The 22,311-nt window shown below is 39.6% G+C and overlaps 1 protein-coding gene across 1 annotated transcript in view; it reads left to right on the top strand.

Annotated features, from left to right (window-relative positions):
* The first annotated feature begins 7,356 nt into the window (after positions 1 to 7,356).
* The window catches only part of adamts18 (ADAM metallopeptidase with thrombospondin type 1 motif, 18), a 78,648-nt gene continuing 63,693 nt past the window's right edge, over positions 7,357 to 22,311 (top strand). Inside the window, exons 1-3 of the mRNA XM_047362415.1 lie at positions 7,357 to 7,726; positions 8,001 to 8,082; positions 9,290 to 9,603. Of these exons, the coding sequence (XP_047218371.1) occupies positions 7,625 to 7,726; positions 8,001 to 8,082; positions 9,290 to 9,603 (498 nt within the window). The 5' untranslated portion in view covers positions 7,357 to 7,624. The remainder of the gene's footprint in view (positions 7,727 to 8,000; positions 8,083 to 9,289; positions 9,604 to 22,311) is intronic.

Genomic DNA, 22,311 nt, shown 5'->3' with positions numbered 1-22,311 from the left:
GACATGCTTCTTTATCCTGATGCAGGCAGCCATCAAAGGATAGGTAAACTGCGGTCATAAGGGAATGAAGATTTACACCAGATTTGTTTGCACCAAATAAAGACCATGCTAAATGAATGGTTGGCGTGGTCATGACTCACTAGACCAGGCAACATTTTTGCAATATTAATGTCCAATTTTGCTACAGCTCAGCAAATTGTGGCTTCACGTTCTTTTTCGTAGCTGACATAGGAATGGCCCGATGTGATCTTCTGCTTCTGTCTCCCATCTGCTTCATTATTCAATGTGTTGTGCATTGTGCATTGTCCATTGTCCAGTCTACCTATTCTTTCCTGACCTCTGACACAATGATTTTGCCCACCCTTCTGCTGCTACCTGGATATTTCCTGTTTTTTGCACCATTCTCTGTAAACTAGACCGTAAATTACTTATGTTTCTTAAATGCTCAGGCCACTCAGGCACCAACAACTATGTCACGTCCAAAGTCTCCTAAACCTTTTTTCTTCCTCATGTTAGTTTAAACTTCAGCAAGTTGTCTTCACCGCATTCACATGACTAAATGCCAAATTGCTGCCTTGTAGCTACTTGTGTTAACCAGTAATTGAACAGGTGTATCTTGTAAAGTTGTCAGTGAGTGTATGTTACTGTCACTGACTGGCAGTTTACACAATCAGTCAACTTAACTTTAACTCAAGGAGTAAACTTAAATGATGTTTTTTAATACCACAAATTTACTCTTCCATATCACAAAAAAATTTCTCAGAAGGATTACCAGCGAAAGCCAAATATTATTAGTATTTGAAAAATTGGACCATCTGTTTTTACACCAATGACCATAGATATTTAGATTTCTTAGAAGGATTGCATTACAACTATTTCATACCAGTGAAAGCCAAACATTATTAGTATTTTAAAGTTTGGACCTTTCTTCTAGCAGAGGATGAATTCCTTACCACAGAGGACTTAACGAGCTAATTACCTCTATTGGAAAGATTGGATTAGAACCAGCTCTTACCAGTAAACTCCCAAGGATTATTAATGTCATTTGATTTGTTTTTCTGTGTTTGATTTTCTGTGTCATTGTAATGTTTTTCCTCATGTACAGCGTTTGAGTGCCTTGTTGCTAGAAAGCGCTATATAAATAAACTTGACTTGACAAATACAGTTGTCATGAAACACTACTCTCTACAGAAAAAGACAGCAAGAATAGTCTCATAAGTTTTATATTTTAAAAACTCTACTTCAAATTTTTACGAGTTCTTACTGTTTAAAGGTTAACAATTCTGCATTTTTGTGAAAGTTTGCTGAATAAATAAAAAATAAATCCCTCATTTGACCTTTTAAAAACTGTTTATCTGCCAAACTCCAGTGGCACTGGTGCTGCCCTTTGACAGTATTCATTTGTAGCAGAATAATCAAAATTGATAATTAGACTTTTTAAGTATTACCTGATTTCCTTTTAAGTATATTAATGTTACTTGTGTCATTACTCATTATATTTTATTAAATCAATAATAAATATAATCTAATAATATGTAGAAAAATATCTTTAAAATGTTATTCGCAGACATTTTACACATTATCGTTTTCATCATGGTAATATCAAAGTGTTCTATCTTTAAGGTTACCATAGTTAAGTAACTATCCAGCCATTTCTTACCTATAAAACTGAAAACTATCCAAAATGAGAGGTGACTGAATTCCTTGTTTACTTATACTGTCAATTTTCAGTTTCTCTTTTAATTCCAGACAAAGTAAGTCATTAGCAAGGTAAGTAAAGCTTCATTTCTAGAGCACTTTTTAATACATGCGTTATATCAGGGATGTCAAAGTCAAATACACCGAGGGCCAAAAAAACTAATTTGCTACAAGCCAAGGGCCAGACTGGTTCAATGTTTATTAAAACATATTGAAATGATTGCGCATAGCCTATTGAACCAAGACCTAACACAGAGTACATTATTTAATAATTAAATGAATAAAGCAATATTTTGTTATGGCTCTGTCAGTAACCTCAAGGGAATACATTTTCAACAGGCAAACAGCAAAAAATGTAATTGGTTAGAAAAACAAAGTATGTTTCTTAATATCAAGATGAATACATAAATAAAAGTGCACGCATTATAAACTTTATATTGCATTATATTCTTTCATTACAGCCAAACTTTCTCCACACAGAAGACACACAGGTTTGCCTTTTGCCTCCGTGAACATGTACTCTGCCTCCCACCTGGCTTGAAACCCCCTGTTCTCAGCGTCCACCTTACGTTTAGCCATGTTTGAGGAGGGGGGTACCTGAAAGTTGATCTATGCTGTGATTGCTGATGAACAATGAAGCCGCTTGTGCGCGCTACAGTGACTTCGCGGATTACCGTTGCATTGTGGGGAATGTAGTGTTGGTGCGTGCAAAAGGCCAGCGGGCGGCTGTGGCCTGCGGGCCGGTTCTAATAGTAATTAAATATCATCCAGGGGGCCATAGACTCCGGCCCGCGGCCTTGACTTTGACATATGTCCGTTACATGAAAAACAAATTAAAACCCTTGCAGTGTGCTGTAGGATTCATGGGAGTTTGCCCAACTGGTCCACATGCGCTTTGTGGACCTGGAGATGGCATTTGACCCTCACGGTGCCCTGCGGGAGAACGCTCCAGGAGTACGGAGTCCACGGCCCCTTCAGTCTCTGTAAAAGCGGAGCAGGATTTTGCTTCGCATTGCCGGTGTTTAGTCAGACTTGTTCCCGGTGCATGTTGGACTCTGGTAGGGCTGACCTTTGTCACCAGTCCTGTTCATAACTTTCAAGGACAGGATTTCTAGGCACAGCCAAGGGCGGGAGGTTGTCTGGTTTGGAGACTAGTCTCTGCTTTTTGCAGACAACATGGTTCTGCTGGCTCCCTCCTACCAAGACCTACAACATGCACTAGGGCGGTTTGCAGCTGAGTGTGAAGCGGCGGAGATGAGAATCAGCTTCTCCAAGTCTGAGGCCACGGTTCTTAACCAGAAAAAGGGTGGCTTGCCCTCTCTGGGTCGGAGGGGAGTTCCTGTCTCAAATGGAGGAGTTTAAGTATCTTGGGGTCTTGTTCACGTGTAAGGGGATAATGGAGCAAGAGATCGACAGACGGATTGGTGCGGCTGCTGCAGTGCCAGTCTGTTTTGGAGAAGAGAGAGCTTAGCTGAAAGACAAAGCTCTCAATTTACTAGTTGGTCTACGTTCTTACCCTCACCTATGGTCATGAACTCTGGGTCATGAGCAAAATAACAAGATCCCAGTAACAGGAAGTTGAAATGAGCTTCCTCTGCAGGGTGGCCAGGCACTCCCTTAGAGATAGAGTGAGGAGCTCGGCCATCCAGAAGGGGCTCGGAGTACAGCCACTGCTCCTTCACTTTGAGAGGGGTCAGCTGCAGTGACTTAGTGGATGCCTCCTGCGGGAAGTGTTTCAGGCATGTTTCAAACATGTTTCAGAAAAACATTTGGAGAAAAGCTTGTATTTAAGCTTTGAACACAGAGACACAGAGAAAGCACAGTTCCTATTGCTTTCCATTCTGGATTGTGATCTAATAACATAACCTGAGCTTATAGGAGTGTAATACTACCAGGTTGCTGATGAAGTTATTTATTGTTTTATAGATCAGAAGGAAGGTTTACTTAATCCTGAATTTGACCTGCATCTATTGAACATCCATTGGACACTAAATCATAAATATTGGAATACCACAGGTCAGGGGTTATACATTTGGTCTGATAAGTAATCCCAGCTAACTGTTCTAAGCTGTATGGCAGGTTCAAAGCCACTCAACTAAAATAGAATCTTTTTGCACAATCTTAGCAGAGAAGAATTTCATTGGTAACCTTAAAGAGTGCTGTGTCTTTAACAAAACCTTGGTGAAATATGATATTTTCTTCTATTGCATTAAGCAGCTGCTTAAACACTGTTTTTCTAAGATTTTAAACAAAACAGGCAGCTAATAGGTCAGTAGTTTAATTGCAGCTAAGGGTGCAGATGATGTTTTAAAGAATGGGTTTAACTTAGGTTATTATTTTTTTATTCGATACTAAGTGATTCATTTATTATGGCCTGCAGAGTTGGTCTGACTACTGGATTCAGTTAAGAACTCTTGTGGGCCCAATATAAAGTGGGCTAATGGAGGGGTCATGAAGGGGCCAAGCAACTTTAAATTATTAGTAGAATTTCTTATGCTCTATGGCAAAGGTGTCCAAACGTTTTGCCATGTGAGCAAAAATGATCAGTTGGAGGTATTTGAGGGTGACTAAATCTGGTGTTTTGAAACAAAAAATGCAAAAGTAATTTCATTGTAAGTTTTATTTGTTTAGCCTTTAATAAACCAAACATGCAATATTTGGTCTGATTGTTGAAGAGGTGGGATCTCTTAGATTCAAAAAATTAAAAGAAATTTGCACAAATTCCTTATTTAAAGAGAAACATACAATTTCCTAAATTTTCTAAATAGTGCTAAATTAGATCAAATATTTTGTGTTGTATCTTCAATTTTCTATTTCAAGAAGATTTTAATTTGTCTATAAAAATCGTGCTTTAAAGATTAAAAAAAATCTGTGCTGGCTGGCCAAAATTGTATCACGTTGTAACACTTTTGACACCCATCCTCTATAGAACTCTAATTATTAAAAGATTATATAGAGGAAATCACATGTTAATATATGATAACTGTATGATAACTCACAATACAGATGAGTATTATGCATTTATCAAAGTAGCATTTAATGTTTATCAACCTGACTTGTTGATACCTGACTTGTTATATACTGTACTGTGCAAAAGTTTTAGGCAGGTGTGAAAAGTTGCTGTAGACAAAGAATGCTTTTAGAAATATAAATGATGATTATTTATTTTTATCAATTTACAAAATGTTGAATGAGTGAACCCAAACATATAGCGAAAGTCATTAAGAACTATCTTCAGCGTAAAGAAGACTTCCTGGAAATGATGGGATGGCCCCCATAGAGCCCTGATCTCAACATCATCCAGTGTGTCTGGGATGAGATGAAGAGACAGAAGGCTGTGAGAAAGCCTACATCCACAGAAAATCTGTGGTTAGTTCTCCAAGATGTTTGGAACAATCTACCAGCCGAGTTCCTTCAAAAACTGTGTGCAAGTGTACCTAGAAGAATTGATGCTGGCAAAGGGTGGTCACACCAAATACGGATTTGATTTAGATGTATCTTTTGTTCATTCACTGCAATTTGTTGATTGATGAAAATAAATTATTAACACTTCAATTTTTGAAAGCATTCTTTGTTTACAACATTTTCTCACACCTGCCTAAACCTTTTGCACAGTATTGTACTTCAGCTGTTTCTCAGCATCTTATCAACCAGGCATTATTAACCTCCTACATCCAGCCACAAAATCATCTGATTCCATTAAGTGGGACAACTGCATGCTTTGACTACACTGTCCATTGTGTTTTCCCTTTAAATTTAACAAATCTTGTTTCATTGTGAAGGTTTTGCATGCCCATTTTGGTTGGTTAAACTTAAAAGTTAATTGTGTTTTACATCAGAAGAATGGAGCAAAGTTTGGAGTTAGAATACCTATGTCCACAAGACAGAAAACCATTTGGGGTGTACATCTAACATTCATAACTGGTTTTGTTCCTGCCTTCTAATACCTTAAAATGTGCTTGATGTTTGGTATTGTTCTCTGTGCACAAGTCTTTATTTGCCTTGTACTTCTAGAAAGAGTTGTACTCCTTAGCATGGATCTGATTATGTTGCACCGGTGTCATCATGGAATGATGTTTCATTAATTTCTTGCAATCTTTCAACATGTGGAGATAAAACATGACTAATATGTTCTGACATGTGTACAAGTAAGGTAACAAACATTCAGTCTAAAACAGCCTTAACAGAGTCTCTGATCTTTTTTGAGAAACATCTGAGTCTGTTTGCTGTTCAATGCAGTATTCGGTTGTTAGTGGAATTTAACAACAGAACGAGTCCAGTTACATCTGTTGTTTGGTACACCAACATTTAATTCTCTTAAGGTACGTTTCACATTTTGCTTGGTTGGTGGATGAGCACTCCTGTGCCCCTACACTGTTTCCTTTTGGGACAGTCAGTATTAAAAAAAAGAGGAGATTTTGTATCTCGTCTTTATTTTTGGGCAGTTACAGACATTATTACACTATAAAATTTCATAAATTTTTTTATACTTCAAAGATTCCCATCTGGATTTAAGTATGGGCTTTGACTTTACCATTGTACCATTGCTTTGATCTAACCTATTGCATTGTAGCTCCTATTGTATGTTTAGATTTGTTGTCCTGCTCCCTTCCAGGATTTCTCCATATATAGCTCCATCCTCCTTCCCATTAACTCTTACCAGCTTCCCTGTTCCTGGTGAAGAAAGGCATCTCCACAGCATGATGCTGCCACCACTATGTTTCACCATGGGGATGGTGCATTTAGGTGTAAGTTGTTGTTTTTGTTTTTTTGCCACACATAGCCATTTTAACATAGGCCTAAAATGTGTCTTCTGACCAGAGCACCTTCCTCCACGCATTTGTGAACTTTATTGAGGTGTATCAGACCAAACTGGGCTGAATACAAATGCATAGCACACATTTCAGATTTTGGCAAAAAAAAAATAAACAAAATAAATAAAGGCAGTGTTTTCCTTCCACTTCTTAAGTATACAGTTGGTGTAGCACATGCAATCTCAATAAAATATACTTATGTTTGTGTGTGTAACATGGAAAAAAATGTAAAAGTTCAAATAGTAGTAGTACTTTTGCAAGTGCTGTACATACATGTACATGTACATGTTTTCAAAAGGAGTGGGACAAAGTAACACCTGAAATGCCCTATCACTGGTCGCATATCAATTTGAATAAGAATTTAGAGGGAAAAGCTCCAATTCATTGGAGTCAACTATTCACATTTATTTATTTGTTTGTTTCTTTATTCATTCTAGCAATATGCTGAACTACAAACATATTTTTGTGTTCACAGTTTTATTTGTGGACCCTAATTTTTTCCACTTCATTGTTCAGGTACAATGTCTACTCTATTACACATCTGTTTTAGTTTTGCTTGGAAAAAAATTGCATTAAACTCAAAAATGTATTTTCTATATTTCATTCTGCATCTGAAAAATAGAACCGACCTCGAAAGTAATTATCATATCATTGAGCGTTAAAAAGACATATTTCCGAGCTGCCTTTGAATGTAGCCTTAAGAGTTCTCGATGCCAGGAGAACAATCTCTTCCGTTTTCTTTCATCTTCGCTTGGTAAAGGATGCTGCGAGCTGATTGGCTGCCTGCAGCTGACTTATGGACCATCCCGCACACCAACTCTTGCAGAGCTGGACGGAGTGCGGCTCTCAGTCAGCGTTTCTCCCAGTGATAACCCGCTCTGCTACGCTCCACTCCTTATCAAAACACACTCACTCCAAACACACGCACACACACACTCTCATGAGCGCTCCCGACCGGCCGCTGCAGCCAGCTGACTTCACCTGAACGCCTGGAGCGGCGGAACAGAACCACCAAACAATGCGAGTTAGCTGCACTATGCGCGGCCGCAGGTTGTTGTTTTTTCGCTCTTTTCGGAGGTAACCTCGGAGGTGTCAGCTTGCATGCCATCATTATGGACTGCCTTTTTCTATTGATATGGACTTTACCCATCCCGCTGGTCGGTTGCACCCCAGTCAAGCTTCTCTCCACCTTCTTGACTTGGAACATCGTTAAGGCATGTCGGCTAGAGTTATTTCTCACTTTTATACTCAGGACGTGTAAACCTGGAACAAAGAAGAGCAAACTTTTTTTTGCCAGCCTCAAAGTGGTGGCTTCACTGAGATTGTCATTCAATGTGTTGAAAAGTGATGCCAAATTAAGCTTAAGTGTAACTCATGTTGCAACAGAGGAACTCCATTCATCACCACTTTCTGGGATCCAGTTTTCTGCACTGCTTCCAACCTGTTGCTACCTGTCCGCTGATGGCTTTTTTTCTCTTCTTTTTGCAGAATCTGCACATTTATTGCACACACACCTCCCGCTCTGTTACGGCCAGTCATTCTTCCAGCCATAGCCACGGATTAAATTATGGTGAGTGTTTGTCTTTTGACATCTATGGACGTTGCTTTCCAGCTGGCACTGTTCCACAGTTGTAGAGAGAATGGGAATGAACTGGGTTACACTGATGGTTACAGTTTGCTGGAATGGTGCTTCACAAAGAGAAAGTCTTAAGTGAAAACAGTTGAGGCAAGCCTATTGTCTGTTAGGGTGACCTTCCAGCTTGCGTAGTAAAAAATCTGCAAACCCTTGTTAAAATAAGTTATGTCTCCATTGCACCATTCAGTTTGAAAGGCAGTTAGTACAGAGCAGGATTCCCTTCTGGCTGCTTTGTCTTTGGATGATGCACATACTTTGACTTAGTCCCAACACTACTCTCAGACTCACAGTGTTGAAGGATTAAACTCTAAAAGAGAAAACACAATGAAAATGTGTTTATGTACCAATGTGTTGCATAGACTTTGTGGTTTATGTGACAAATTCACACCCCTTGAGCATTCCCACATTTTCGAATGATAGAACCACAAACGCAACAAGGAAAAGGAAAAATGAGGAAAGTGCAGTGTAAATTTGTAGTCAGCATGTAGAACCACTGTGCAGCCGCAATTCTTTGGAGATACGGTTTTATCAGTTTTACACATTTAGAGAACCTCTGCAACGGTCTTGAGTCTTTTGCAGCCTCTATCAGGCTTTTTTCCAGTATTGTCCTGTATGGACCTCCTTGTCTTTTCTCAGACACTCTAACAAGCTCCCCTGCTAAAGAAAATAATCCCCACATCATGATGTGTCCACCACCATGTTTTATCACGATGATGTGCAGTTTTCCACCACATATAGCAATTTGGCGTAAAAAATCTTTTTTAGTCTGAATAAAACATGGCTTTCTTTTTGTTACTTCTCTAATCAGATTTGCGAACTGCATGACTAATAGTTTCCTAGTTTCCATTCCATGGATTGAAATTATGGTCAGATAGGTGACTTTGTTACCTATCTGCTGTGTTCCTTAGACCTCGCGATGCTGTTGTCCACTAATGTTCTCTAACAAACCTCTCTGAGAATAAGGGGGCTGGTGACATATGCACACCATACTTTTCATTTTTTTTTGTCTGTAAAGATATTTGAAAACTATGTATTAATTTCTTCCCACTTAACAATCATGTGCTACTTCGTGTTGGTCTATTGCATTATGGTATTTTACGCTGAAACTCTTTAACTTGACTTGTCTACCCCTTTCCATCAGATTACGTGTTTGTAACGCCAGTGGAGGTGGACTCAGATGGCACATACCTGACGCACGACGTGACCAGGAGTAGCCGTCGCAGCAGGAGGTCCCTGTCTCCTTCCTTGCACTATCAGCTCTCTGCCTTCGGGCACGACATGCACCTGGACCTGCTTCCGTCCTCTGTCGTTGGCTCAGGGTTCACCGTGCAGACGGTCAGCTCGGATGGCATCTCCACGGTGATGGGCAATGAGGGGTTTCACCACTGCCTGTATCAAGGATTTATTCGCAATGTGTCAGCCTCCTTGGCCGCCATATCAACATGTTCCGGACTGGTAAGTGTGCTCCACTGAGCTGTGGCAAAACTGTGTCGGGTGAAGAGCTTTATAGTTGTTGTGTATTTTTGATAATTCTTGGCCACTTTATGTTGAAAATGTTCTCCAATTTTGTCAGATTGTGATGATATATCTTGTCCAGAGTCCTCTTCAGGTGACTGTGCAGGTTTTCCGTCTAATTTAGTTCTGGACTGTGGTTAGGCCATTCCAAACCTTTAAATTTCCATAATGGAGTCCGTTTTAATGAGGGTTTGTGTGCTTTGACTTAGTGATATTGAAAAATGAAACTCCTTTTTATCTTAAGCTTTTTAGCACACACCTGAAGGTTTTGGGTCAAAACTTTCTTGTGTTCTGAGCTGGTCACTATTTCATCCATTTTCATAAAGAGATCCTTAAAAAAAACACAATCCCAGAGCATTGTGTTGCCAACACATTTTGTACTCTTCTCTTGACTGATACCTCTGTATAACAACATTGTTTTGGTCCTTTGTAATCTCTGTAATCTATAGCTTTAGTTTTGCGAGCCTTTCAACACTTTATGTATGCCAACTGATCATATTCTGTTTTCAGCTTGTTATTTCATTTGGAGATCTTAATAATATTACCTACGACGTAGCAACATTGTACATCACAGAATTTTGGATGTATTAAGTTGTTGCGTAGACATGACAGGAGCTTCCTCTTGCTCTTTGATTTACTCCGACTCTTCCCAATCAAGACATCTATTTCCCCTTGAAGCGAGGAGACTCTGTAATTATAAGATCCTCCGCTTTTATTTGTAATTTACGAGGTGCCAGCGAAGCTCACACATTCCTTGACACATCCCACACCAGCCTGAACCAGATGGACCTGTCAGGGCACCATAAAAGTCATACATCCATTTATCATCCAGTGTCCACAGGTCCTCTCACCTCTGCTTCTGTTTCTACTCCTGCCCTACTCTTTTGTCCTCTGTTTGCCCTGTCACTTCACTTCCTCTTGTTCACAGCAATTAAAGCTGCGGTGACATTTGAGCCGCCTGGTTGTCACTGCTAATCTTTGCATTGTAACTTTCATTTGGCATGCTCCAAATAAAACACCAAAGTGCTGTGAGGACACAATGAGATTGGGTTTTGATTGAATTTGAATGGGCTGGTATGACTGTTTTGATCTATTTTTGGCCCCAATATAAGCTTATTTTTTGCCCCACATAAGCTTTGCCTGTTATTCTTTTATGTGTAGTAGGCATGGGCTGGTATGAGACCTTCATTCTATGATAACATTTAATAAAGACCTCACAATTTCATTGTAACGCAACAATAAAAATGTTTTGATTTAAAACAGAAAGACAAAAAATACTGTTGAGGCTGCTAAAATAATATAAAATGTTGATTATTACAGATGCAGTATTACTATCTATCACATTTATTCAATGTATTTTGAAATTTCTTGCAGAGACTAAAGAAAAAGCGCAAACACCTGGTAAATTTAGCTAAGTTTGAATGGCAATGGGCCTATTGTGCTGAATGTTAGATGTTTTTGCTGATCTACTCTTTACAGAGTAAAACAAGTACAACAAGCTGATATAAGCTGTTCAATAAACATCCATCCATCCGTCTGTCCGTCCGTCCAACCATCCACCGCATGCAGAGAACTTGCAAACACCGTACAGAAGGGCCTAAGTTGGAATTCAAATCCACAACGTTCTTGAATCTTCAGCAACATGAAGACATAAAAATGTCCAAACAGACACATTTTAATCTTGCAAGTAAAAGGAAACGAGGTGTATACTTCTTTAAGGCAGCTAGGCAGCAGTGTGAAGCAACATGTGGAGGAGGGGCAGCATTGTTTTACTTTGTGCTTAATACAGCCTGACAGTTTCAGTCCCTCTACAATTTATCTTGTCTCCCATTAAAAGGACTTCAAAGCATAGGAATATGGAAAATGTTGGTAGTTTTGGAAAAGTAGCATTTCAAACCCCACGTATATCCATGCCTAATCGGAAGATGATTAATTTCACAGTTTTTTAGAACAAGTTCAATAAATGAAAGGAACATTTTCCTTGATCTCTCTGTCTCTTTCTCTAGCGTTAGACTTTGGACACGGCAGCCGTTTAACCCCCTTTATATTTGGCCTTCTGCTCAGGATGTTTCCTTAAGTATAAATGAGGTAAGGAGGCATATGAGCCTGCTCTGTGCACTAATGAATAAAAGATTACATTGAGATTAGGGCACAACATTGGAAAAGATGTGGTCAAAAAAAGAAGAGATTACAAGGAAAGCTGAACGGTAAGAAAAACAAAGTGGCTCAAGTAATGAATGAGAAGTGATCTGAGGGGGACAGTGCTGGGAGTGCTGCGCTAGAGACAGAATGTTGTGCAAGGTAATGCGAATTTATTGTCAGGGGTTGAAGCACCCTGGGAGTCTGGATGGCCTCTTTACAGAGTGATGAGTCCATCACTTTCTTTACTGAGGGTCTGTGTCAAAAGGTTGTGGACAAGAGGGGAAGGTGTTGAGAGAAGCAGAGTCTCTGATCTTCATTTTTATTGTCTTCTTTCACCAACGAAGAGGAAAGAGGGGCTGGAGTCTATAATAGAGTTCCTGAAACCTGCCCACTTTATAGTAACAGCTCCAGCTACCGGGCCAAACCATAGCCAGGCCTTTCTTTTAAACAGATGGAAGCTGTTGAAATGAAGACTAGGGCAAGGTGGTATTAAGAGCTGAGCTAGATGGATTGATGACAACGTAGGATTTTATAATGTAAATGCTCAGTGATAGCCGTCTGCATTCTTTGTTTTTCACACGCCCCGTATTTCGGAAGCACCACATTCATGCCTTTCTTCCCAATAAAGTTGTCTTTCTTGGTTTTGTGTGAGAGATGAAAGGATGTCATGTTAGCCGTAATGAGAAGTGCATAGGGAAGCTGTTGGTGGGGGTCTCTTTTTCTTTGGGTCTCACATCTGAGGTCGCTGCGCTGCTTGACCCCAATCCTCTCTGCTTGGTTGTTTGGGGGTTGGTGGGTGTCAACCACACGGGTTCTTACTATGTAGAACAAGTTCAGAGCTGCTCAGTGCTTTAGTAAACGAAGAAAACTGAAGTGATTTACAGCACCCCTCTGTGCTCCTTGCTCCCCTGGCAGGGCAGAATTCTTCTGGGGAAACCAGTACAGATCTGACTACTGCACTGCCAGATAATTTCTAAGTTCAGAAAAAATATATCTGAGGCGCTTTGGCTATTCCTACTATGCTTGTCTTGAACAAATTTAAAGCTTCCTTCAAGACTGATGCATTATTTGTCTGTCTTGGTAACTTCTAGCCTCAGAAACACACAGCATCTGGCTGTTTGTCTGATGGTGGAAGAGCCCACCATGATTTTTACGGTGACCTTTTCCCAGGCCCTGACAAGCCAAGTCAGAAACAGGTTGAGCTCTCTGGGAACTGAGCAGTAAGGTCCAGAGTGAGGAAGGTGTAAATGAAAGCATTTGTTTTCAGCTTCCACCTCCTGATCCCTGACATTGATACACCATGGAAAACATCATCTAATGACTTTTCAATACATGGCTCCTAGTTGTGAGTCAAAGCAGAAGAGATAAGGTTGAAGAAACTGTTGAAGGTTGGTTTAAGGGTTGCTATTCAGCCATCTGTGTTTGAGAAACTATTCCAAAGTATGCCTCAGTCAACGTTTGTAAGATATCATCCCTTTTACAACAAGCAGAGATTTTATTCTTACGTCCTGCAACAATCATACAGCAACAAATGAACTATCTATGTCATGAGAGGGTCAGGTGGCTGTTTGCGTAGTCATTTTTTAAAAGGATGGCAGGTTTGGGCTTAAATGGCATCCATGATTGCAAACTATCATTGCTGTTTTCTGTTTGACCCGCTTCGGCAAACGTAGTCCATAATGTTTTTGTAGTTGTTCTTCAGTGTTTTGAGCTTTCAGTCACTTGTCATTTTCTGCGCTACTTCGGCACCATCTCTGCGAACATTTCTCATGCCGCTGACATACACTACCAGTGAAACATTTTAGAATGCCTTTCTCACTTAATTGGTCTCTTTATTTTCATGACTATTTAAATTGTAGATTCTCATCAGAGACAACAAATGTATGAACACACATGGAATTATGTAGTAAAACAAAAAGTGTGAAATAACTATAAACATTTTTCTCTTGGCATTCTCTCCATGAGCTTCATGAGGTGGTCACCTGAAATGGTTTTCCAAAGAGTCTTGAAAGAACTTCCCATATTTAACATCATTAGTGAGTTTCAGCAGAGCTGTTTCAGTGCTATGATGAGCTCTGAATCCTGACTGAAACTCTTCAAACAGGTCATTGCTGTGTAAATGCTCACACATTTGATTTGCAACTATTTTCTCAAGAATTTTACATAAGAATGGAAGATTGGATATAGGTCTGTAATTTTTCAAGTCATCTCGATCAAGCGAAGGTTTCTTAAGTAAAGGTTTAATTACAGCTACCATAAAAGCCTGTGGTACATATCCATTTACTAAGGATAGGTTAATCATACCTAAAATGGGGCTGGTAATCAGAGGGAACACTTCCTTAAATAATTTGGTTGGGATTGGGTCTAACATACAAGTTGAAGGTTTAGATGAAGCTAATATTTCTGATATCTCAGGAAGCTCCACAGGATCAAAACAGTCCAAACACAGATCAGGTTCTGCAGTTATTTCCAATGTTGTCTCACTTGCTCAATTTTATTTTTGAAGAATCCCATAAAGTCATGACTGCTGAGAGCTAAGGGAATGGATGGCTCAACAGAGCTATGACTGTACAAGTTTAGCAAAGAGAAACCTAGGATTATTCTTGTTCTCTTCTATTAATGATGAGAAATAAGCTGCTCTGGCTTGGCGAAGTGTCTTTTTATACAACAGTAGGCTATTTTTCCAGATTAAGTAGGAATCCTCTAGGTATGTAGAGCGCCTTTTTCTCTCCAATTTTCTAACATTGTTCTTTAATGTATGCAGCTCTGAATTAAACCAAGGAGCCTGCCTCCTATGAACAATTACCTTCTTTTTCAAGGGAGCTGCATTGTCTAATGCACCACGCAATGATGAAGTAACACTATGAACAAGAGAATCAATTTGTGAAGGGGAAGAAACAAAATTATTGCCCTCCACTGTGCTTTTCTGTGATAATGAGGAAATCAAAAGTGGAACAGATTCTTTAAAGGGTGTTACAGCATCGTCTGATAATGATCTACTATAATGAAATTTTCTTTCAGGTGTGGAGTACTCGGTTGAATTAAACTCAAAGGTTATTAAAAAATGGTCAGACAGGACAGGGTCATGAAGAAATATTGTTATGTCTTCACACTCAATGCCATATGTCAGCACAAAGTCCAGAGAATGAAGACAATGGTGGGTAGGTTTGTTAATGTTTTGTGCAAAGCCAATTGAGTCTAAGATAGCATTAAACGCTATATTTAGGCTATCACTTTCAGTGTCAACATGAATGTTAAAATCCCCCACTATATTAACCTCATCTGTAACATATTTAAAGTTATTTTACAATTTTTGGTTTGCTACATAATTGCATATGCATTAATTCACTGTTTAAATGCCTTCAGTGAGAATCTACGTACACTGTAAACAGTCATAAACATAAAGAAAACCATTAAATGAGAACGGTGTTATAAAACTTTTGAAAGTACAACTTTTGTATTGTATGGCTGACCACTCTCATGACCGATCAGTGAACATCAGTCTGTTCATGTCATAGGAACCTTTTAACAGAATCAGGATAGTTTTTACTGTAGTTTAAACCAATTGTTCTGTTTTTCTTTTTCAACATTTCAATTAATTAACATTAGTTTAACGTGGGCTACAGTTCACATTTTCTGTTTCCTTTAATTGTAAATGATTTTAAATAACCAACATCAGTTTAAGCCATTTGTTGTGAAAGAGGCAGTAAATCATTCATTCAATTTTAGGGTTAGAGTTTTTTTTAACCATTTATCTTCTGAGCCACAATAATAAAAAAAAACTATCCCATGGATCATTAATAGTTTTAAGACTATATGTTGCTGCTGTCATGCATGTGTGTAGTTTATGTTCCTTTGGGACACTTCTTTCAGTCTTTATTTACTTACTATCTGGAATTGGTACAAACTTATACTGACTTTGAAGAGATTATTCTAATTACTGATCACAGGTTTATGACTAATAGTGCATTTTAATCTGGTGGTGTCTGGAGGAACATGGAACTCTGTGTGAAATCCATTTAAAATAAGTTACAGTTACACCTTTCAATGGCGTTAGTAGATAATCCATGCCAGTTATAAAGTGTAAGTGTGGTTTGCTAAAAATAGCATATAATTCTGGGATGGGAGCATCTCTTTCACACTCAGCTGTCTTGTGAATGAAACCAAGTTAAACACTGATGCAATGGGAGAAGTTACAGCTCAGCATCTCCATATGTAATGCCCAGGGTAGATGAAAGCTAAAGGAAAATAAGTTCAGAGAAAACTTGTTTTTGGGTTTTTATTGAAACACACCTCTAGAGACTGAAATCTTTGCCCTTGCAAAACATTGTTCCCCATAAAGTTTTTATTGTTTTTTTAATTTTCACTTTGAAATGTTTGGAATTGCTTGGTCAGTATTTTAAATCTTTCTAAAAGCTAGGTAGGTAGGTTGTTAGTTAGGTAGACAGGCAGGTAGGTAGAGTGATAAGTCACATAAGATCCATAGTGTGGACCAGAACAGAGTTGCATTGAAATCCTGATCCAACATCATTGTCATTAACAGGCTTATTTAAATACAAATGGACTCATTTAAGCACAATTGTTCACATGTGGTGTTGAAATACATCCTGAGTGATGTGAGCTGAGTTACCTGCTCTGCATACAAATAACAAGGAAGCAAGGTCACAGTAGGAGCAATCAGTCGAGCAACAATCAGTGGTAGACAGTCTATTCACCTTGCTAAGTTATTTCCTCCCAAAAACTCTTAATCAGCTTTATTGTGACCTGAACATTACAAAAGGAAGGGGCAGAGCATCAGTGCAAAGACATGATAATTTTAGCACATCAAAAGTCTATCGCAGTAAAATATCCGACAGCTCACTGGCAGCCTGTCAGCTGTTATATGCATAGCTTTGGTGTGAATATTAGCACTGTGTGTAAGTTGGTGTGCATGAGACACACAGCTGGAAAGCACAGATTCTGATACAGGGCATTTTATGATAGAGTGACTGCTGTGGTTAGCTTACAATTGGCTCCAAAAACAAGAACAAGAGCATCATGCTGCAGAGAAAGTTGACCGAGCGTCTTGGTAACCCACGTAACCCTGACTAAGTATATATATTTTTTAGTGATGAGTTTACCAGCAAAGAGTTAAATAAATCATATATATGTTTGAGCCAAACCATCCACAGTATGCTTTGATGGAGATAAAAAAATCGGTCTACAGTGCGATTGGATGATTTTCAGTGCCAGGTATGAACATGTCTTACAGCGTGGAGCTCTTCTTAATTTGGCCTATCTGATCAGATAGCCCTCTCTCTTTTGATCCAGTTACTCAGGACGTTTAGATCAAATACCATTCCTCTATAAAAAGTTCCATTGATTGTTTGGTCTGCTGGTGTTAAAACAACTGTATTCCTTTTTTTCTTTACCTATTTCCTATAACTCATTATGCGTTGGATTAATTATGCGTGCAACATTTGGGCAGCATTTTAATATGTAAACAAACACTCTCTTGCAGTGATAATACTTGCAGAGTAAACACTGATTATAACATGTGGGAATATCAAGCTTTACAGTGTAAAAGGGGTTATATAATAATCTCTTTTTCTTTCAATGATTGGACGGAGGGCATGAAGAAATGGCCTCTGATTATGTGTGCTGGCATTTCTAACTGAACTTTAACTCCATTATTTTGGATGGAGACATGATGAAAAAGTTTTATTTAATTCAATATTGATCTGGTGTTTTCTATGCTTTTTAATCCATGAGAGCACATTAATTGTATTGGTGACGTTTTTAAGGGACAGTTTTCTGCTGTAGATGAAGAACTTGGTGAGGGATGTAATGAGGGTGATGTCATTTGCTGATAACTGCCCCTCCCTACACCACAATTTACAGCTTGAATGCGTGCTTGCACACTCACATGTTAGACGAAACAGTCCTTAACACACCTCCGCCACCCCCCCGTCAGCCTTTCTCAGATCAAACTTTCAGTCTGATGGTCGTCGTTGACACGGTGCCGCGTGTTGTGGCAACCAGTAGTGACAGTTGTAAGGGATGAGTTCCGAGGGCCCTCCCTGTGGTGTGAAGAGAGCCCCTGCTATCTTCCCAGGACGTGTTATTGATGCTTGATGAAGTTTGAAGCTGTAAAACACAGTGCAAAGGCATTAATCAAGAGATCTATTAAATGTTGCAAAAATGCAACATCGCCTTTTAGAACTATTGTTTGGATCAGAGCATCTTAGTTTGACTATACATTTCAAAACTAGCTTATGTCTAATGCTTTTGCAAGGCACTATGTATCTAATTTGCAGATCTTGATTGTTCATGGTGTTTTCAGCCGTGTAAGACCGTATATGTAAATATGCCAGATATCAAAACTTAACCAATATGGCAAAGAATGAAAACACCAATGGGGTGTCTTGTGTTTAGCAGTATGATTCAGATCTTTCAGGTTTTTGCATAGGTAATAGAGCCTCAAGTGATGGATTCCCAGACAGCTCTTAGGCTATTTGTACCTGTCCACTTTCTCCAAAGGCGAACAAACTGGAATGTACCACAATATGCTTCTCCAGCTTGGACATAATTCCACGACTAGGAGCTCAGGGCTTGGTGCTACAGGAGGAGAGTGGCCTGGAGCTTTTCCCTGGTGGTCTGTATGCTGACAGTGATGTAGTGCCCGCTGTTAATGCCAGCAGGAGAGGAGGGTCAGGCTCTCAGCGTGGATGGATGTTGGATGGTGTGTGCATGAAAGGAAGAGAAAAAACAGACAGTGTTTGTGTGTGTGCTTCTGTGTCCTTTCTTAGCATGTGCAGTCTTTCTCACACAAGATTAATGGCCAGTGTTGAAAGTGTTCAAGTTTATGCTGTAGCTTTAACAAACAGTGCTCATGCATCAAATCTGACCCAATATTGTCGCTTTAACACTCTACTGAGTGTTACAGTTGTAAAATGGTGAAAAGAAAACTGTCAAGAAGTTTGGTTAATTTTTTTAAATGTGTAGTTATTTAATTTCATCTATGCCTTCTTTATCAGTTATTCAAGTAAAGCATATGGCATTTTATCTAAATGTGGTTGTTTCTCAGTAGAGGCTCAGGTAAACGAAAATACCTAATCAAAACGAGCTCTTAATTCAGCTGCAAAGTGCATCCTCTGGCAGAAAAAGTAATGCAAAAGATAGTGGGAATATGAAGTGAAGAGAAAAAAATCCTCCTAGCACAACCAGCCCACTGAAGAATATCTTTAATCAGTAGGTATATGATTATCCAAATGTACCATGAAGAAAAGACTTCACCAGAGCGGAAACAAAAGATTCACCACAAAGAGCAAACCATTCATAAAGCTCAAGAGTAGAAAGGGCAGTTTAGGCTTTCAAACTGACCTAAAAACCCCAGCAGCACTTGTAAAGCTGCATATCTACATTTAAGGTTTGTTTCCACTGGATGAATCGTTTTCAAGAACCATGATAGTTTTCCTTTGTTGGTTAGAAATTTGTAAAGCAGAAAAATGCTTTGGTTGGCATGTACTATTTTTGGATGGAGTTGTTGTAGGGAGAGTTCTAAGCAATTCCAATTGTAGGGACTCAGTAAAGGTGAAAGTACAATCGCTGTGACAAAACACATGGGTTCTAGTTTTATTGCTGAAAATCATGGCTTGGTTGACACTGTTGCAGTGTCTGTTGGTGTAAGGGCCCTGCCTCTGACTCCACACTGGAAACTCTCACCAAAAACAAGAAACTTTAAAAGGAAACTTTGTACAGTTTATAAATGTAAAACATACATGCATGAACTTTAAAAGACAAATTATGGTCTTGTAACCATCATTTGTTTTCATTTATTTATTTTTTTAATGGAGACGGAAACGAAAAGAAAAAAAAAAGAAGCAAGGAGTAGAGAGAGAGATCTGGCAAAAAGAAAAAGGGAGAGAAGGAGAAAAGAATAGAGGAGAGAAAGAAGGGTGAAGAGAATACAAGACAACACCATAGGAGACTGCTTCTACACATGCAGAAACATATATAACAACAGCAATGTTACCGAAAAGTGCACGGTACTAATCTAAACAATGGACGTTGTACATTCATTCACACTCCCCATACATACACTATACTCCCAGGTCCAGATACCGATACCCCAGAGGGGCAATCAGCCCCCAGAGCTGGTCCCCTTCATTCCAGTGTGGAGACAGGAAGACCGTCCTAGCACCAGCCCAGACTAGTGCCAGCACCGCCCGAACCTGAACGATCCCGGACCAGACCCCAGCCCCCAACGACCCCTGTCCCCATCTGGAGAGGGGGTTGAAAAGCCGATGAAGACACATCCACACAGTGCAAGCTCCACACCCAGCCCTGCTCCAAGCACCCCTCCTCCACACAGTGCAGCAAGCGCAGCAAGTGCCCCGCGCAACACCACCCCAGCCTCTGCCCACAAAGGCAACACAGTAGACAACACCGTGCACCATACTCCCAACGGACCCCCGACCCTACACCAAGATGGGACAAACTCACCCAACAAGAGGTCCATGGCCGGCACGCACTCGGGCCGACGGCCCCCAACTTGCCCCCACAACCACACAAACACAATACATCGCCGCCACTGCAACGACAGCCAGGGAAAAAACACCAACCAGCTCAGCTCCACCATCACCACTCAGCCAATCCAATTGCCAATGACCACACATCCAAAAGGAGGACACACAAACCCCCCCACCACGCTGCCGAAAGAAGAGGAAAATTTGCTGAATGCATCTCATTGCCTTAAAAGATGCTCTACATGATAAAGATCTATATTCCAGGAACTCCAGAATGAGTTTCCAAATATTTTCAAAATTTTCCATATTTTATATGGTGACCTACTCTACAGTTATTTTTTCCAAAAAGGTGTAACCCTTTTAACCACGTTTTTTTGCCGTTTGCCCACCTGTATTGTGAAAACAAGTTACAGTCACACAGCTCTTCAGTGAACGTGTCTGTGTTTTATCTGTTTCAGATTTAATTTACTTTGAATAACACTAGACAGCTCATTTACCTAACTGTGGTGCTGTTGTGTCTAATTCAGAATAAATGCTAGACCTGTCCCCAGATAGAGAGCAATTAGCAGCCATTTGAAGGAGGTCATTTCCATCTCCATGAACTGGTGTGGGAGTAGCCTTCCTCTTTCCTGCTGGTTCTCCTTGGGATAAAGAGTGAAACCATCGACTGATCAAGAATCACCAATTTATATCTTTGTCTGCGCCCTGCTCTGCTGTGTTCCCATAGACATGCAAAGAGAGGTCAGTGGGTTACTCAGATATACTTAGAGAGGACAAATGAGGGCTGTGAAAGCTTTATATCATTGTGATCTGGGTTTTCTATAAATGCTTTCTTTATAGAGTGATTACAAACTTTGATGCTGTAGCTCATCTGTCCAGCTATTTTTGCATGAATGCCATGCTGTGCGCTGTAAGGGCAGTCAAAGATAGAGGACCTCTGTGTTCTGCCCTGTCATTTCAGTTTTGCTCTTGTCTCATTCTGATCCAAGATCCAAAATTAACATCTCTTCTTTCCCCGATTTCTGCCCCATTTTAAAGACACATCATTGACATAAGCAAACTGTAATTACTCTGACTATGACTCCATTGAGTATGCTAGATGCCTGAGGGGCCTCCTTTGCTCCTGTATGGTTTTTTTTTCTTCTTCACCACACACTGTGCTCATGTGGTCTCTGCTGAGCTGGAGTACAGATGTGCTGCAGAGCTTGGTAATCACCAGCTTGGGGCTTCTCACTGCGCGGCCCCAGTCTTTAACAGCATGTAAGCACTTACTCATTTGCCTCGTAATATTATGGTAGGAAACCCTTAAAAGAAACTAGTTTATACAGACAAGCTGAAGCCGCCGTCTCCCTTGGCAGAAACTGTTGTGCCGCCAAGCAAAAGCTTAAGTAGATTGCATAGACCTCTACAAAAGAAAGAGGAAAGCCATTTTTATGTTTTTCCAAGTGCCGTAGCTAACAGGAAGTTTCTTCTTCTTCAGCCTGTTATCTCACCATGTAAGGGAGTTAAAGAAATGAGTAGGTCTGTATAAATATGTGACAGAAAGTAAAGAGGTCTTTAGCTAAGACAGTTCATCCCTTTAATCTTACCAAGTCCTACAAGTTTTAATACCTTAAGTAGAGGTCTTCTCTAGTGACATTACACCCTACATATTTCAGGTCTTTTAACGAGGGCGCCTCTAAGACTCTATATATAGCGTACCTGTCTTGTAATTATCAGACATATAAAGCGCCACCTTAATTGTTTATATCTGTAATATTTGTGTAATGCATTAAGGAGAAAGCAAGTCCTCGAAAGGTTGGAAACACACCCCCAAATATATACAGTTTTTAATAAATTTGAATATTATTGAAAAGCTTATTTATTTCAGTAACCGAACTCACTGATTATATCATTATATAGATTGATTACCCGCGCACAGATGTTTTGTAGCATTTATTTCTGTTAATTATGATGCGTTTCAGCTGACAGCTAATGAAAACACATTTAAGATTAAAAC

The sequence above is a fragment of the Girardinichthys multiradiatus genome, chromosome 4, assembly GCF_021462225.1.
Source record: "Girardinichthys multiradiatus isolate DD_20200921_A chromosome 4, DD_fGirMul_XY1, whole genome shotgun sequence".
Classification (NCBI taxonomy): Eukaryota; Metazoa; Chordata; class Actinopteri; order Cyprinodontiformes; family Goodeidae; genus Girardinichthys; species Girardinichthys multiradiatus.
The sequence above is the reverse complement of the archived record's forward strand: the minus strand, read 5'-3'. Positions and strand labels throughout refer to the sequence as shown.